A 19,978-nucleotide genomic window follows, 5' to 3' on the forward strand; every position below is an offset into this window, starting at 1 on the left:
TCTGAAGTTTTTTTTTTTTTTTTTTTTTTTCTTTTTTTCGGTAGGTATTTGAACCTTGTTTTAGCATTAGTATAAATGTTTTGGAGGTTCACAAAATGGCTGATGTGAGGTTTTTATGAATTTTAATGGAGTTTTAGATGTATAATCAGTGAATAATGATGTTCGTGAAGCGTAATGTGGCTTAAGTGAGTTTATTGAATTTAACTATAGTGTTGTGAAGCATGATACATCATAGTTTTTTAGGTATTAAATCTTTGGCTGTGGATCACAAATTAGCATGAAAAGACTGTTTGTGCATCGTATTGTGGCATAAGTGAGTTTATTGTATTTAACTGTTCATGAGAATAGTGATGTGCGTGCATCGTATTGTGGTTTTTTGGTGCATCGTGAGTAAACTGAATTTAGTTGTTGCTTTGTGAATCAAATTACATCATAGTATTTAGTTTTTTCAATTTAGGGATGTGGATCATAAAGTATCCTGAAAATAGTGATGTTCGTGTATCGTAATGTGGATTTTGGTGATGTGGATCATAAAACATCAATCATAACGAAGCAGTAATAGACACCAACTGAAATAAGAAAGGGAAACAAAATTACTCGAATCACCACACCGCCTAAATCTAATATAACGTCAACATATCTTCAAATACATCAAAAAAATTATTCTTAGCAGTTGACCCACAACGAATCTTTTGATGTGAGGCGTAGCCATGTTCAGTGCGATAATCAATAGGCTTCCATGCCATTTCTCTTCTCGTTAATCAAATATATATACGAAATTACATATACTAAATATGGAGAGATTTTACTAATTGATCCTGTCACCTATACAGAAGAGATCACGCCTAAATATATGATTGCTATTAATTGTGATTGCCATTATTCATGACTCCTGGGTTATAATCAATTGACCCACATCAATGGCTTCATATTTTTATAAATTAGATACAGAGATTCTGCAAATACATGAAGGTTTGAATGAACCTTATTGTTATTCTAGAGATATTGATATGAGGAAGAAGTTGATTTAATTTTGAAAACAGAGAGAGAATAGAGTGGACAACGGTCAAATGTATCAGATATTATACACAAGATCTGAATATCCAAATCTCCAAACTACCCTTAATACTATTTAAAAATATTAATTAATTACAATGACAGATGTCAAAATGAAGCTATGTCTTGCTTGTTTTATGATAATACTTGTTTTATTTTACCCCCTTCCTTATTAACTATGTGTGATATCTCTTTCAGAATTTTACTTTAGACCTACAATAGCTTCAGGATGAATCCCTGCCTAGGTTTCACACTGACTTTGTCATTTCAATTTCCATTTGCAAATCTGCCATCACTTTTTTTACAAATCGTACATCAGCTCATATATCATTTGGCACCATGTCATCGTATATCCACTACTCATCACAGTCATCTCATTTACAGTTCATGGATCACATACGGCTTTCTAACAAAGAGATTGAATTAATCAAAGACTCGGACAAATGGCAACCTTGCCAATAAAAAAAACTCTTAAATCAACAGTTAGTTTTGACTAATGAGTTTTTGATTCTGGAATAAAATAAGCACCGTATATGTTGTATACTTGTATTTTAAGTTAAAAAAACAAAATTACCAAGACCAAGTTTTTCAGCAAAAAGATGAGTTTGACTAAAACCAGTCAACAACAATGGACTAGTCAACCTAGAAGCTTTTCAATGGACATAAACCGGTCAAGGTTAAAATGCATGCAGACTAGGTAAAAGAATAATGACGGCAATACAAAGCAATGCTTTAAACTATAGAGTATGATAATGTTATGAACCAACAGTACTTCTAATTTCATCCAAGGCAAGATTGCAATTTTAAAATGTATGATACATAACGTTACTCAAGTTATAACCAAAGCATTACAACATTGATCATTTTGATACTGCATATCAAACAAAAATACAGATACATGACTAAACCTCAGATGAGCAAAAGTTAAAAGATTTGTCTTCCAAAAAGTGTCTCCAATCAACAAAAGAAAGAACATACAGCGATTCTTGTCTGCAATTAATTCACATCTACAAGTTCAATATCGAAGACCAGCCATGAGTTGGGCGGTATGGCTGAACCAGCACCTTTAGTACCATACCTGTATGTACAAGAACATAAACATGCTTTTAACACTAGTACATAAAGAATATAGACGTGGAAACAGATTCAGTACAAAATGGATCATTTTTAGAGCAGGGGTTATGGGGAGTTAATGCACTAAATATGATTAAAAAAGACGATAATAGTCATGATAACATATTAACATATATATCTGAATGAGGCAATTTATAATGTATGTACACATCAAAGATAGACTCCGGCATTAAGATTATAGTAGAAGAATACCCCATGGACGGAGGAATTGTTAGTCTTCGTTTGTCTCCAACACGCATGCCTAGAACAAACAAAATCGACACATTATTAGCAGACTACAAGGTGACAGAACATGTAAAATAAACTACTAAGTAGAAAGACTACCTTTAACTCCAACATCCCATCCTGATATAACTTCTCCAACACCTAAATACACAAAAAATAAAGTTCAGTAGATAACATAATGTGAAAAGATATAAAAATGCCAGCTTATTACAGACTTACCAAGTCGAAACTTAAAAGGTGCCTTCCCAATATTTGAGTCAAATATTTTCCCATTCTTCTTAAGCTTTCCAATGTACCTCATACTAATCTGGTGAGAAAGGAATGTGTTTCATGTTAATCATAAAAGGGCGATGAAACTAGACTATAAAGGATTAAAGGCCTTTGGCAGTTATGTTTTATACGTTGATAAATATTATGGCTACACTAGATGATATGAGTTAGTGTTTCTGTGCAACTTCAAAGAATAAACAAAATGAGCTGATAAAATGTAAAATTTAATACAGCTTGTATAATTTTTAAAACTCAGTATAGTGACTTGAAGTCACAATTTGACAGTTACTTTTTATACGTAAAAAATATTATGGCTACACAGATGATATGAGTAAGTGTCTCTACACAATTTGAAAGAATAAAGAAAATGATCTGATGATTTGTAACTTTAATACAGCTTGTATGATTCTTAAAACTCATTATAGTGACTTAAAGTCACAAAAATTAAATTATCAGTTTCCCAAACGCAATCCTTACACTTTGCATATGAGATTGAAATTTTACTCACCTTCTTCCCTAAATCTGCCCGCTTTCCATTTGGTTTACCTATATAAAGCTCCTCGACAACAAGCCCATTGGGATAAGTTCTAACTTGCAATGGTTTCGCTTCACTAGCAGATCCTTTTGCTCCTGGTGTATTCTCCTGCTGTTTGTTCTTTGCACTTGCCCTTTTTGAATATATTCAACAAGAAATTAGTGACTTACACATTTATTAGAAAATCCTAAACTTCTAAGAAACAGCTAACTTCTTTATGAAGTGAAGTGCTACCTACGTGTATTGGCATTTGGCAATATACTTTATGTATCTAATTGATGATTAAAAGATGAATAGAATATACTTACGTTTCAGCGATTTTCTTCGGCTTGGTTTCCTCCTTCCGAGTCACACTGTCGTTAACCTTACCACCTTCTACTGTATCTTTTGCTTTCTTCTTTTTCTTCTTTCCTTTCTTGACATCTGATTCGGGTGTTGGTGCTTCAACCTTTGCTGGTTGGCTGATATATCAAAGAACAACATAATTGTATTAGAGAACAAAATTATCAAACCCATGCTTTTCTTAATTACCAACATGTCGATGGTTGAAAACATGAAGGGCTATAACTGAAACGGTACATTTTTTAGTAGTGTGGAAACGGGCCTAGGCTAGGTGGGTAAAGTCAACCAGCAAATACTTTTTTCCATCTCTTTTTAAAATATAAATTAAAACCTAATGCGCAAATAAAGACTTTATAATCAATATAATTACAGTAATACTATTTAGAATATCGTAAGAACGAAGGAAAAACTTTGAACATCTCTCAGCCTATTTGACCCGTTCGGCTTAAGCTAACTTGTTTGACTCGAATTTATACGAGACAAAATAACATTGATATAAAACCTGGCGGAATCATCAACTTTAACAGAATCATCTCTCTTTCGCTTTGCTGACTTTTCAGAAACTTCTTTTGCAGTAGATTCTACTGATCTTTGTTTGCCACTTACAACACTGGCTTTGTCATTAGCAGCAGAAGATATTGGGAAGCCATCTTCATCTTCACTCTCCAGTACTGGAACACTGCCAGAACTTTTTAGGACAACTTGCTTCTGAGCACCGTCATCATTGGAGCATTGTTTGTTCTTCTTTGACTGTTGAGGAGCGGCTTTCTCCTCAGGCTTCTCATCATCGACAATTTCCTCAATTCTCACTGGCAGAAAACAAACAATATATAAAAAATTCTCTGAAACATCAGCACTCAAATACAATAAAAAGAAGTGTGTAATTGATCAAGCATACCTCCACTGTTTGGTACAGTATCAATTTCATTATCAGTGAGATCATCCATGTCATCAAAAAATTCATCTCCAGAGTCAATCTCTACTCCCTCAGAGCTATCATCCTCGTCAGAATCACTTTGAACTCGTTAAAGAAAAGCACCCATACACTAAAGGTTACATCATTGCCTACTATTTAAAAATATAACATAATTATCTAGCATATAAATGAAACGAAAAACCAGTTAATAGACAGGCACAAGTTTAAAAACGTTATTATATATGATTAAATTAAAATGTAGCAGGATACGATTCATAGTCATCTCCATCAGAATCTGGCTTTTCTCCATAAAAAAACCCAGAAAGATGAACACTGTGAGGGCCCTCCACTGAGAATGTTACCTCTTCATATTCTTCAAACTCGATACTCAACGAGCACGTCTCCATTTTTCTTGGCAACAATGAGCATAAGTATACTGGCTTCTTATCACCAACATTACATACAACAACAGCCTTCTCTTTCGATGAACCACTACCTAGTGTTGCCTATATCAACATAGGAAAAATAAACCATAAATTTCAATTTCAATCACCTTGCATATATGAGAAACAATACTTCACTATAATGTGACTAAAATTAGTAATGTGGCTAAAAGTTCATATATGAGCTTAGAGACCTGTGTTGATAACTTGTAACAAAACAAAACACACAATGCGACACTGTGTTTTGATGTATACAAGTTCAAGTTGAATTAAAAAACGTTTTAAGCACATTGAAAATTTTGCCATGCAAGCTATCTTAAAAGAATCGTTTTTTACTAATTTAGTGAATCCCCAGCTTCTTTTGCATTTACATATACTGTAAACAAAACTAATGTCAGTCGTCAAAAAGCATTATCAACATTTATTAACTGAAACACAAAAATCAGTACAATTTTCAACTTAACTACTAAAGTAGCCAACGCTTTTGGTTTCAACCAAAATTTAGCATAGCGCAAATTTAATCAACACTTAGACTAAGGCTGCAAACAAGTCGAGCTATTATTAAGCTACTTGAGCCCAACACTTTCCCTACTTAACACTAAACCAACAAAAGTAGGTCCAAATTGTTTAGTTCGAAACTTGGTTTTTACTCAAACCAGACTTTTATCGGCTTCGACATAACGTATCTGGTAACAGCTCAAGTTCCCTTAAGATTTCTGATCCTTAACTAATATACACATGTACAAGTACAACTCAAAACAACTATGTCCAGATATTTTAGTAACAAACTTTTGTTTTAATTTATGTAAATAGAAACAAAACATCCTCAAAATTTGTTTCCACTTCAACAATAGCAATAATAAACACACAAATCAAAAATTACAAATTCACCTAATTTATACATTTATTTAACAAAATAACCGACATTAAAAAAATTATTATTATAATATAATAAAGTACCTGTGAGAGACGAAGCCTTCCTCTTTCATCATCATACTGATGAACATATGGTTTTCCAGGCTTTATTTCAATTCCTGTAAATTATAAAAAATAACAGTATTATATTATAAATATATAATTATTACATTACATTATATACATATATATATATACATGAATGAATGAATATATTTAATTGTAAATTTTATAAGTAGAATGAAAATAGAAACTAACCCCAAAACGCCATTTGTTGTTGAGGTGGCGAGAAATTGAAATTCAAAGTGTGTGTGTATGTCAGTGTGTGCTTAAACCCTAAAAACAAATGAGAATATATTTGTTTCGGTTGGTTCGGTTCAAATAAAATAAACCCTCGATTTTTATTTGGGCTTTATTACATTTACTATTATCCACCCCATTTGGCCCATATATATATATGATACTAGTGCTACATATATTTAGAAAGGCCCATTAGTTGAAACCCATACTTTTAAGTTTCAATTAAAGCTTTGATTTCAGGTTCTTTAAAGCTTACGAGCATGCTACCCGAGCAATACGACGGGAAGCCGGTGATGATAGTGGTGTGATGGAGGCGACGGATGGTGATGGTGGTAACACCGTCAAATGGTGTAGGTAATTGATGTAAAATGTGTTATAATATAAAGGGGTAGTAGAGATATTTTATAATATAAGTGACAACTAATGGTGTAATTTAATATTAAGAGTTGATGTTAAATTGGTAATTAAGTCATTAATAGTAGGCTGGTCAATTTGCATGTCCCATATTTTCTAAACTTTCAACATATGGTTATAATTTTTATATAGAGGTATAGATAAAGGAGGTTGAACTTTTGATAATTGAACATGAATACGAAATGTTCGTTTAGTTGAACAAAGTTTTCGTTTGTTCAGTCGTGTTCATAACCGTTTGATATTTGTTCGTAAATGTTTATGCACTTACATTTATATGATATTTATAGTTTATCTTTTAAGATATTAATCACTTTTTAAAACTTTCGATAGTTAGTTAACAATAATCATCCCCTCAAATTGATGTGCCCCTCCTGAATTCAAATAAAGTGTCTTGGATGAATATAGTATTACAAATGCTCCCTTTCCAAATGTCTTTGGCAAAATTTGAACACGTGACCCCCTATGATGAAACCCCTTAGGGGAATATATACACCCTGACCAAATGAGTGTTTGATTTGAAACTGTTCGTTTATTAAACCCTCATATTTGTGTGTCCGTCTATCGTATGTAACGACTGAATGCTATTGTTATTGCAGGCCTTATGCTAGTGTTATGTGATTTACTTTAGTCATGTTTGTCTTGTGAATTATCTGGCAGGAGCTACCAAAAGGTTGATTAAGCCTTTATACTTTAACATGTATTATATGAGATAATGTGACATCCCACATCAAGTTACCATTCATATGTCGTATTACACTTGGTTCAAACCTAATTGAAACTAATGATACTTTGATTGCGTTTCTATGTATGCTCCATGGTAGTAGTTACTTTAACCAAGTGGAAGAAAGTTATAACAGTCAACTTGATCAAGATTGTAAATAATAAATAAAATAATGATAAGTAACGTCTAATACCGTTTTTTATGAGTTTTGGATCTCAATACCCTCTATCACAATATATGAGAGAGGTTGAGATGTAGAAAGTGTTACCCTAGCTAAGGTAAAGAAGCTATTTTCAAGATCTACCTAAAATAAAAAAGAACTTTCGGCCTTACAATGAGCAAGACTCGATCTTGACCTTTGTTTCCGGAAACAAAGGTATTATTAATCACTTGATCCAAGCCTATATCTATCAGATATATATGTCAAAAAGACAAAGCTTTTTATGTAGTTTATCTCTTCCAATATAGGTAACTTAGACACTTAGTCCCATGATATGGTCCATGGACATATGAACCAGATACATCAAGTATCATATGAACCAATCAGAGTGAGGGGGGATTATGGGTTATACCTACACCCATACGACCATGTCACATTTGATCCATTAAACTTGGACCACTACAAGAGACTGCATATGAAAGTAAAAACTCATATACATCCATTCTATATCATCTATCTATATCTATACTTGTACATAACGCGGACATGACATGGGTGGTCCTATAGAGCATGTGTATAGTAGTGGACACAGGACACATTATGGTTTCAGGTTACCGGTAAGGTAGCTATCTATGTACTCGTACATGTTTTTATATATGCATCATTATTAATTATTACTGTAATCTGCTAATTTGAGATATTGCGATGGAAAATAATGTGACAAAGTGATTAAAAGTGTTGTATATAAAAGATAAAGTTAATATTTAGTGTAAAAGTTGTAGATAATTGATATGGTACATTTTAACACAGTGTGGATGTGTATCAAAATTTTGACTATCTGATGGAAATTTTGTTGAGATTTCAAAGTGCTCTCACGAGTTCTCCAAGATCCCCTTGACTAACTTGCACTCCGTTGTTACCCCACTTTGACACTAAGATCGCTGTCAATGGGTTTGGTTCGGGCTAACGAGTTGAAAATCTCTGACTCTAACATGATTCATTAAAAGTTTCAGGATTTCAAACCTTACCAGTCAACCAAAACAAACCCACTAAATTGATAAAAATCAGGTTGGCAGGTTTCTTTCAGGTCAAATAGGTAATATGGGTTGTGACTTAGTGAGTTGATTTCAGGCCCAATGGGTCATGGGTTGACGGTTCAAATGGGTTAGTCAGTCGACCTATTAAAAGAATAATGTTAACTTAAAATAGATCCGGGTTGGTCGATCGACTTGTTAACCCAAAGGGTCAACCCAAACGCAACCCCAAATATATCAAGTTAATGGGTTGGCATGATGGGTTAACTGGTCGAGCTTTCACAACCCTAGTTCAATTTTTCCGGAATCATTTCAGGTCGAGTTTTGGGTTAGGTAATGTATTTACATCCTTATAGAGTACAAGTAATAGAAATTAAGGGGGTGTTTGGCCTAGCTTTTTTTCCATGTCTTATGCTTATATTTTATAAATGGCTTTTGGCTTTTTTGCTTTAAGATTATAAGCCATTGTGTAGTGTTTGTATTAGCTTTTATAAGATTATGGCTTTTATTAGGAAAAGGAAAGGCAAATGAGGGAAAAAAGCAAAAAAGCTTCAATTTATAGCTTATGAAAAATGGCTTTTATTAAGTAGTAATGTTGGGGAAAAAAGGGTTGTAATGAAGGCATTTCAATTCATATTTTAACATTTTTTTAACTAATTTTATTTGATATGTATATAAATATAAAAAATATCATTTAAGTATTTCTTAAAAAATCTGGAAATCATATTGAATTTTATATATGGAAAAAGTAAGTATAAGTTGTTAGACATTCAATTTGGGTAAAAAAACCTCTAGAATATTAAGGTGTATTTAGTTGGAGAAAACACCCATTGTTTTTCATTTTTGTTTTCTAAAAAATATGGAAAACAAAAAACGCATTTAAATCATAAATTTTTTAAAAATGTTTTCCATGAAAAAAACATCGTTCAAATTCATATTTTAACATTTTTTAACTAATTTTATCTTACTTGCATATAAATATAAAAAATATCATACGAAATCTGGAAATCATATTGAATTTTCTATGTGGAAAAAGTAAGTATGAGCTGTTAGATATTCAATTTGGGTAAAAAAAAACTCTTGGAGAAAACACCTATTATTTTACTTTTTTGTTTTCCAAAAAAACATGGAAAACAAAAAAAAGCATTCAAATCATAGTTTTTAAAAAATGTTTTCATGAAAACAGAAAACACTGTTTTTCACTTTTCTATGGGAAAATAGAAAATATTTTTATTGTTTTCCACTTTTCATTGTTCATTTTCAAAATTTTGAAACCTCAAATTGTTTTTCATTTTCTAGTCTTGAATGTGTTTTCAAAATTTTCATTTGTTTTTTGGAGATGGAAAACTCTTTTCATTTTCTAAAAAATTACAAATGGAAAACTAAAAAACATTTTTCACATATAAACACGCCTTTAAATTTTTAATATTTTAAATAAATGATTGGATCCCTAATATTTTTATGTATTAAAAATTAATATATGAGTGATTTTTCATCAAAATTGAATATCTAACCGTCTCGTATTTACTTTCTTCTTTTCTATATATACATTGTTCTATTACATAAAGTGGATTCTTAACACATCATGCAAGCAAGAGGTAAAATGACTTTCTTAACCGTCATACCCGACGAATTCGTCTATTACTACTCGCCCTGATGTTTAAAGGGATTTGTTGCCCCCTTTTCAGCTCCACGTGTCCTTTATATTAGAAAGACCACTTGGATGTGAAGCTTTATCCGAGCTTCATATTTGATGGTGTGACTAAACACGAATGTAGCTTTATCCGAGCTTCATATTTGATGGTGTGACTAAACACGAATGTTGTTTTGTGAAAAAAAAAAAAAAAGAGTTGAGGCTAAGGCTAAGCCGGTTGGGGTTAAATTGGAGCTGGGATGGGCTTATATTTTCAAACTTTTATAGAATTTTAAGAGGAATTTTTAGTCCTAATCATGATTATAATAATAAACATACGGAGTATTATAATAAAAGGGAAGAAGCCAAAATTGGCCGCTCAACTAATCATGAATCTAAATCTTAATATCTTAGTTGTTAACACATGGTTGTAAATCTATCGCTATGGACGTGTGCCAACACGTGTAACCTGCTCACCCATGTTGCACACCTATGATAATATACCATGGCCTACTCGAATCACCCTCCCTCAAGTCAATTATTTGGCCACACATGGATCTTGCATTTTGTATACGCCACAAAATGTTCAATGACTACCACCCACCGTCCAAATTTGTTTCTTTTCTATGAATATATATAACAGTAACTACTAACTAGTTCAGCTCCGTTCTATGAACTTCTATGAACGAATATTCTAGATTTTAGACACGCGTCCAACACTAGACACGAGATTTACGATATTATCAATATAAATCTTCATACATTTAAGTCATAAATTATAATTTGTAGAAATACGGTTTTAAGTGTTATATTTTGCAAGTTGTAATACAATAATCATAGGTTCGTCACTGTCATTATTAGCCTAGACATATTGATTGATATGTTTGTCGTAGTCATTCCACAAGGCACATGTTATATATAATAATTTCTTTATTATAGAATATTTTGAAACCAGTTGTATTCATAATGTGATATTATTATGAAAAATATTTAAGAATTAAAATATAAACATACTTGTGATTCTGTACTTGACATTCAAGCATATGTATTTGATCATGATGCAGACCCAAAACACACATAGGTTTATTTTCAATCACATGTCCTATAATAATTTGATTACAGTTCGAATTGTTTCTATATTCTTTAATGACAATTAGGACTCCTGATTTGAAATTCCTATTGTGTTTAAAATGATGATGTTATATATCGTCATCTGTTATTATGTTTGGGATATGTATATAGAGTTTAATTTATGTTTATATTAAATATTAAACTAAATATTAATATTTATAATTTATAAAAATCTAATCTAATATTTGTTAATAAGTCATTAGGTTTTGAAATAAATTTTTGTAGACAATATTTCATATGTTGAACTTTTTTTAATTAATTAAATGATTGCAAATTTTAAAAAATTCTCTCAAGTTGATGGCTAAAAATATATATAGATTAAGTATTCAGGGCTTTAAAGTGTAAATTATTGATGGAAAATAAAAAAATGTAAATTAATGAGACTTTTTCTACAAATTAATATAAATATCAATATAATAATATACTTGGATAATGATCATCAAGATTTTTAATTTGTAGTTTATCTAAATAATGACATCATCAAAAGTCAATTTGATGAAATTGAGTGGTATGATTGGTTAATAAGTCATTAGTTCAACTGTCTTATAGTATATATATTAAGATAGGGGTGAGTTATTTTAGGACCACCTTTTATTTTAGAACCAATTAGGACATGTGTTTTTTGTAACTTACACACCACCATTATCATCTACTACGATATACAAGACATTTTTGTAAAAATACTAAGACTTTCCGGCGACGTACCCACCGAAAAATCATGTGTAAGTTAACTTACACATGATTTTTCGACGACGCGGTGGCCGGAAAATCATGGTAGTGGTCAGAGATGATCATGGTGGTGTGTAAGTTACAAAAACACATGTCCTAAAATTGGTTCTAAAGTAAGTGGTCCTAAAATAACTTGCACCTATATATATATATATATACACACAGGATAACACTCCGGTGAGAACACTCTTAAAATAAGAACGGTGAGAACACCTTAAAAACATCATTTTGATACATTAAAAGTCCATAAAAATAACATATTGCATAACTAATTATCAATGGTTAACTAATTATCATAAAACTAACATTTTAAGGTGTTCTTATCAAAATTTAATATATATATATATATATTATATATATAAAATTTCAAAATAACAAATAACAAAACAAGTGAAAACTAACAAAACAAATTTAATGAATAAACTCTTTTGTAGTAAAAAAGAAGTCATAATCAAACTACAATTGACAACAAACTAAATCAAATGAGATAAAAAAAAATAACAATAACATTACAATTTAATATCAAATAATAAATAAAAACGAACAAAATATCAAAAATAAAATTAAAGTGATCTAAAAAAACCGTATATTTTTTTTTTTAGAAATATACTGAACTTGATTTGTTTATTAAAGATATGAAGTAGGGGAATAATATGAATGAGAATGATTAATAAAAATTTAGGTTGTATGTATAATAATTTAGAAAAAGGTAATTCAATAGTAATTATATATATTTGTTGGAAAATTTTTATGTATATTATATATCTTTAAAATTTTAAAAAGTTTGTTTTGTTAGAAAATAACTTATGGTAGAGTGGTAAATATAATTATCTATTTAATAAGCAAATAAAAAATAAAAAATCTAGAAAAAAAAGAGCTAGATTAATTAGGAGAGAGTGTTAGACTTAAAAGGGCTTTAAGGGGCGCAAAGTGTATCATCAACCCTCTTTTTTAGTTATACTATAGATAAAGTTTTTTATGATTATACATGTGAATAAATGAATACATATATGAACAAATGAATACATACTTTTGGCATAGTAGGGGCCCGCACGACGAGGCAAATAGTCAACGTGAAGATAATCAATTCGGTCGTTGTGGTCAAACTCTATCGGAGAGTGCCAGGGCAATTTGAGATCATTTCACGTTGGACATATTATATAGAATCTTTTATTCTTACAGGAGTTGCTCTGGTCGAATATTTTTTAAGTATCGTTAATTTTTTCATGCTCGTTCAAAGTTCAAAGTACCAATTGTCCCCTGAGAAAAGAAAGATCTTGTTGATCATAGGTGATCGAACGACCGCCCCCTAATTACTAGATCAACCTGCTTCTAGCTGCCGCCCTGCTTCCCTCTTCCAGTTCACCAATCATTGATGGTTCTAGAACCGCTAATTAAGCCTACGTTAAACACAATAGTACCTAGAATTACTACAAAAAAGTATACTCGTATAAAAGATCGTTGGCCACGCGGGCTCCCCACAATTATTATGAACATATTCAATCTTATAACATGCGTATATAATTGGTTAGGCATTGTTGTATTGATTTACGTAAATACCCTAATACACAACATAATTAAGATACCAATCCATCAATAATAGATGGAGTGGTACCAATATTAATGTAGTTTCGATCCATTTATAATGTTAAGAGACCTAATGACTAAATTATATGAATATTAAGTAGTCAATGTGTTTTATCGCTATTAAAAACCTCATGGGAAAGTTTAGATGGAGATCAAATCTAATTTCAAGTAAGCAACAAGGTTGGATCAAGTGGTTAACACTCTTGTATTTGAAGACAGAGATCATGAGTTCTATCCTCATCCCTTGCAAGGCCGGAGGTCCTTTTCTATATTTAGATAGACTCTCTACACCGTCGTGGTAGGGGTAAAGCTGTCTACATCTTAACCTCCCTCATATACCGTCGATGTATTAACACCCAAAACCCGTAAAAAACAGCATTGGGCGTTACTTTTTTCCAAATCTAATTTCAAGTATATGATGATTAAGAGCACAAGTGGAGGATGATAACTCCTATAATCGTTATATCAACAAACAAATTTCATTAAAAGTAGTTACCACATCGAATACCAATGTACACCATGTCATACGATGATGCAGTGTGAATCGTGGATTGAGATATTTTTAAGTTAGATTCTTTTTCAAATTCTCTCGCTCTAAGTTATAAATTATGAGAAACGCAAAATAGTAGGTTCCCAACTTTTTTTTATTAATGGACATTTAATCATGTTTGAAACTTTTTGATTAGTTCAACTTTACTAAATTTAAAATTTTTAAACAATAAAGATTTCAATCAATGGATCACACACTATCATACTGTCAAGATGGATCACACCCCATCACGTTAATCTTATGGAATATCATCACGCCATTCAATTCGCCTCCATATCGTGTGCTATAAAAACCAGGTAACACGTTATCGATTCTTTAAACAACTATATAGTAGGTGATAAGCAAAACATACCAAAAATTCAAAAGAAACAAAAGGATGACAAGATATAGTACATATGTTCCCTTGTCACCATTCAATTCAAAAGCTTTTTAGCCCACAACTTGTTTACTTGTTCTTTATCTCATCATTCATCCTCCATTTCCATAAATTTGTTTCTTATATTTTATTAATTACAAAACTATCCAACAAAATGACACAATCCTTTTATTTTATAATATATTGACTTTGACAATCTGTTTCCTAAAAACACTACTTTGATTTTTAGTAGTAATGTAGTCATTAACTTCTTAAAAAACACTAAACTTGTCGAAAATGAACATTTTTGAACAAGGAGGTAAGAAGTTCAAAGTTACTTATTGTTTTAAGTAATATACATACCATTTTTATTTTTTTTTGTCTACTTTAATAGCAAAAATTAACTTGATTATATAAATGAAATGATTTAAAGTAAATTGCAAAAAATGTTTCCTTTTTAGTTTATTTAAAGAAATTAAAGAGAATTTGAAATTTTGTATATTTGATATTGGACATTGTTAAATGGGCATAGTCAAGAAGCATGAGATGAATGAGCATGGACCAGGAAAGTTTTGCATTAACTTGTACCACATGAGAGAAATCATGGGTAACTCTTACTCTATGATGTTGATGTGATATACATTTCAATGTTTGTTTTTATATGTATATCAAAAATCATGAAAATGAATTTGCTTATTAACTGAACATCGTTAGCATATTCATGCACCTGCCATTTATTTATATTTGTTACGTCTCTGTTTTCTCACATTGTGTACCCATTTTGTTCCACCTCGGCTCATTTTTGACATTAAACAAAGTGATTTACGTAAATAAAAACTTCAATAGTGCTTCTTTTAATTTTTTTTCTAATAAAAACAAACACCCTCATCGTTAGATGGTTATGTCCTAATTAACTTGATAGTGGATATAGTTGGTTGTCTAAATCGGACCCACTACCACAAACCGAGCAATGGTGACAAAAGGAAAACCTCACTAGGTTCTCTCTAACAAGTCAGCAACTAGGGGGTGACAAAAGGAAAACCTCATTAGGTTCTCTCTAACAAGTCAACAACTAGGGATTAATAGAGAATGAATTTACACTTGACAAGATTCGAACCTCTACCTTATTGGTAAAATTTGGGTGTTTCACTGTTTAAACCATGGATCATTATCATTCAATTATTTGAAAGTTCATTTTTATACATTGTATGTGTCCACACGGATTTAAAGACTCTTTGATTATTTGAACACTTCACATAGTGTGATTTACATGGTATACATAACCAAATTCGAACAAAGTTCCGTTGAAACTAGAAATCTAGAATTATAAATGAAGTACATTTTGTAGAATAGAGTAGTTTGTCAAATTTTAGTTTAAACCACTTTTACTATAGAAATATATAGAGTTATTGAATAAAGTTTCACTAACTGTCTAATAAAATTTTATTTGGTTACCATCTTATGTAAATAACCTTCTATAACGTATAAGAGCATTCACAATGCCCTCGTTCTCTACTCATCTTTCACTCATCCTTCTGCCATGGACGAGTCCACACCACTAGGTGTGGCTTGTCCTTGACTAGTTCTTGGCTCATTCATCCCCCCAAGGACGGATGACTATTTGACTAGTCCTTGAACTTTTTTATTTTTTTTTCCCTTTGGTTAGATAGAAGTGTAAAGTGAAATAAATGGTTGGTCCTAGACTAGTCCTGACATTGTGGGCGTTTTGAGGGATGAGTCATTGGTTAGTCCTTGGGCTGATGTGGTGCTGACAGGGAATAGTCCTTGGAGGATGAATCCTGCAATGTGAATTCTCTAAGCTTGTATTGTGATGCACTGGCATATAGTCCTCAACAACCATTAAGGTGGAATAGGGTAAGGTGGAATAGGGTCAGATGCTCTGCTTCCTTACTTAAAACCTAGCTAAACATATTGGGGGCGTCTAGAAAAATGGTCATAAACGGTTATAAGAATACCCTGCTTAATTAGGCCACGTACACTTTAGTCAAGAAGACACCCTGGCTAGCTATCCCTACTTAACCTCAACAGGCACAGGGACAATGTGTGTCGTTGTTTGCCACATTATAAGGTTAATCATATATCAAAACAATGTGCTATATTCGTTGCAATAACACATCTAGTTAAGTTTGGAGGTGATAAATGCACCAAAGAAACTATTTCATACACTAAAATTATGTATTAGTTTCCTTATACCGTATGTTGAAAAGTTGTATAATTTGGTTAATGAAATAGCTAGCTTGTTCAATTGTTCGGTGTAAGAATGACATCGCCTAAGTTAATATTTACAAGTTATCTTTGATTGGTCTTCACAATATTCATGGGACGAAGATAGCACGAAGAAGATGAGACATAGACAAGAGGACAAACAAAATTGAATACAATGTTGATGATGAGTCTATCATAATAAGGTTTGGTGAAGGAACCATTTACAATAGTCATAGATCTGTGTTGAGATTTTGGAAGGCAAAACTGTACTGCCCACTTATGCTTCTGCAAAACACAACATCAACTTGTTATAAAATAGTCTTTAAGATAAGATTTAAGACTTAGAATAAGAACTTTAAACAAAATGTAAGTAAGTATTAGTGGTTGTTTATGACTAATATTATGGCTCTCTACAGAGTTCTAAATCAGACTATGAAGACTTTAATTAGAGATAAATTTATAGAGATTTTGCTGGATTTGTGTCAGGACTAACATGGGTTATGTTTATAAATTGTTGTATCAAATCTTAAACAAATTAATTCACAGTTAGATTCTTGTATGGAAGTTTTCAACTGTCCCTTTGGTAAACAACATGACAGCTAATAGATAAAATATTGAGTATGACAGTATATATGCAATTAGGCAAGAAACACCAAGGAAACTGTTGCATTGATTGTTTAGCAATTCTTGTTGATTTAACTATGAAGTTAATGTCCTTGAAATCTAGTGTTAATTGTAAATTAAGTAAGGTAATGACAATAGAGTACGGAACTACACGGATGGAAAGCATATGCTTAAGAGGGTATTGGACCCTTAAGACAAGGGATGGTATTAACTCAAATGGTGCCGTGAACATTGGGCATCCTTATAGATTAAAGATGTCTCGACGCATCTTTAAAAGGTATTTGGGTTTAGGAGTGTATTTCATTGTTTAGAAGCCAGTTTGATGTTTCAAGCTGCCAATAAGTCATTTGTAATGATCAATGGAAGATAGGATTCGCTAAGGGTTATTTGGAGTTACTTGATTAACATAACATAACACATGATGATATCAAATGCATAGTGCCCCTTGATGTGTCGTGAGTTGGAAGACTCGTGCATCTAGAAAACAGATTTTGGGTGTTTAGGCTTAATGAAATAAGGTGTTAAAGTGCACAGTCCAATATACACAGAGAAGTGAAAAGAACACCTATATAAGCATCAACAAATGGGCTAGTGATCATTTCCACAAGAGTCTTAAGTTAAATTTAAGGCTTATTACACAAGCCTATCACTTTAGGTTGGGGTGTTACATATCTTATCATTAGATGATTAGAAATCTTCTCTGTATTCAAGAACGTATATACTCCGAATTATTGACAGAGTTGGATATACTAAATGAAGAATATGGGCATCCATACACAGAGGGTCAGGGTCTTGGATCATGAAGGTGGTTCCATAGACCAAACTCCAATGATGTCCCAACAATTAAAGACCTCCATCCATAGTTCCATACAAAGGTCATCCAGTTTTGGAACAACGACTTTAATCTTTAATCTTTTTTGGAATGTTTAATGCATCTTACGAGCCCTTGATGTTTAACACTACTTCAGATCGAACAAATACTATACCCTTCTTAAGATACATTATCGATCCTAAACTGCTACACACTTAAGCTTGTGAAATACTAGGTCAACTACATTTCACTATTTAGATAGGGAGGTGATATGCCTACAATATATTTGTTTACTACCCATAAAAACATGACCCATAAAAAAATTAGCAGGGTTTTCACCCAAGTTGGGTATGTAATAGTTTCATAATATATTTTAGCCATACAAATACACATATATTACTACCCATCGGCATGCTAGATATGTGGTCATGTTGATCTAGGTACATTCACATTCGAGAGATGAGCGTGATGGTTTTCGATTTTTCTCCTTTTGTATCGGGTATTCTGTATTGTAACAACCTGTTTTGACGTAATGATATGTGGTTTGACTTCTGTGGACGGTTTAGGTTCGATAATTCGATTGTAAATAAATGGGGACAAAAAAGCGGTCTATAACAAAAAAGCAGTGAGTCAAGCATTAGACCCCACTTGTGTGTTTTTAATCCATCTCATTGAATTGAATGTTTTCTATTCTTCTATTGTCCTATATATATAGCTCCTACCCACATGACCAAACAATACAATACAAATCATTCTCATCTTAAGTTTTTTTTAGCCTTCTACTTTCAAGCCTTTCAACAAGGCAATACAGAATCACAAATAATTAACTTCCAAAGAAAAATGGGTTACTGGTCAGCTGAAAATGCCACTGAAGCCTATATCAACACAATGAAAATGGTAAGTTCATTATATATTTGACTATTTGTCACAAATCTTGAAACATTTAGAACCCTTTTTTTTTTATATAATTCCTAAATACTTATAAATTCTCGAACTTGACTATGCAGGGTAAACGAGCAAACGAAACAGACGTAGCCGAGTTCATCTCAGCGATTGCAGCTGGAAACAACGCTCAATTGGTAGTGGTTGCCTGTGCCTCCACAGCCGGTTCTACCACCTTGGGTCTCATTTCTGCATGCCATCAAACCGGTGGACGGCTAATATGCATTGTCAAAGGACTAGATGAACTTAAATCCTCAAAACAAGCACTTGGTTCAAATGCAGCTAACCAAGTTGAATTCATAGTAGGAAATGCTCAAATTTTGTTATCGAACGACTACAAGACCGCAGATTTCGTGGTCATAGATTGTAATCTGGAGAACCATGAAGGGATTTTAAAAGCTATACAAAATGACAGAGAAAAAAGTACAATTGTATTGGGTTATAACGCGTTTTGGAAAGATTCGTGGGTGTGGAGCAGATCAAATAGTCATATGTTGCCAATTGGAGAAGGATTGTTGCTAATGAGAGTTGCTGGAAAAGGTGATCATCACCAATGTGGTCGAAAGAACGTTGGTGGTCATAACGCTGGAAGGCGGAGCCATTGGGTGGTCAAAGTAGATAAGTGCACCGGTGAAGAACATGTTTTTAGGATCAAATCATCAGGTGGTAGTGTTGTTAAATGCTAAAAAAAAGCATGAACAAGTTTTCTACATATATTCCTGTATTTTTGTTGTTAAGATTGCATATGCCAAATCTTAATCTTCTAAAATGTATATAAATATTTAATAGTTAACTATTTTATATATATAGCTCATATCGTCTTTTGGGTGTTAGTTGAATCACTGGAAAGATAAACAAGTGTGATGAATGGTTTTTTCATATAGATTTATATATATATATCTAATGTATAACACTCCAAAAAATG

The 19,978-nt window shown here is 32.1% G+C and overlaps 2 protein-coding genes across 2 annotated transcripts; one reads left to right on the forward strand and one right to left on the reverse strand.

The window, feature by feature from the left end:
- Positions 1 to 1,809: 1,809 nt before the first annotated feature.
- On the reverse strand, positions 1,810 to 6,178 carry LOC122587333 (peptidyl-prolyl cis-trans isomerase FKBP53). Its single transcript, XM_043759467.1, has 11 exons — positions 6,095 to 6,178; positions 5,882 to 5,955; positions 4,749 to 4,984; positions 4,461 to 4,576; positions 4,065 to 4,371; positions 3,529 to 3,681; positions 3,194 to 3,353; positions 2,635 to 2,722; positions 2,515 to 2,556; positions 2,383 to 2,431; positions 1,810 to 2,134 (listed from the first exon to the last, which is right to left on the reverse strand). The coding sequence occupies exons 1-11, from the start codon at positions 6,105 to 6,107 to the stop codon at positions 2,053 to 2,055; spliced, it is 1,320 nt and encodes a 439-aa protein (XP_043615402.1). The 5' UTR covers positions 6,108 to 6,178; the 3' UTR covers positions 1,810 to 2,052.
- Positions 6,179 to 18,842: 12,664 nt separating this feature from the next.
- Positions 18,843 to 19,867, forward strand: LOC122588417. Its single transcript, XM_043760527.1, has 2 exons — positions 18,843 to 19,008; positions 19,119 to 19,867. Exons 1-2 carry the CDS (start codon positions 18,952 to 18,954, stop codon positions 19,737 to 19,739), a joined length of 678 nt encoding a protein of 225 aa, XP_043616462.1. The 5' UTR covers positions 18,843 to 18,951; the 3' UTR covers positions 19,740 to 19,867.
- The last annotated feature ends 111 nt before the right edge of the window (positions 19,868 to 19,978 follow it).

This window comes from Erigeron canadensis, chromosome 2 (assembly GCF_010389155.1).
Source record: "Erigeron canadensis isolate Cc75 chromosome 2, C_canadensis_v1, whole genome shotgun sequence".
Classification (NCBI taxonomy): Eukaryota; Viridiplantae; Streptophyta; class Magnoliopsida; order Asterales; family Asteraceae; genus Erigeron; species Erigeron canadensis.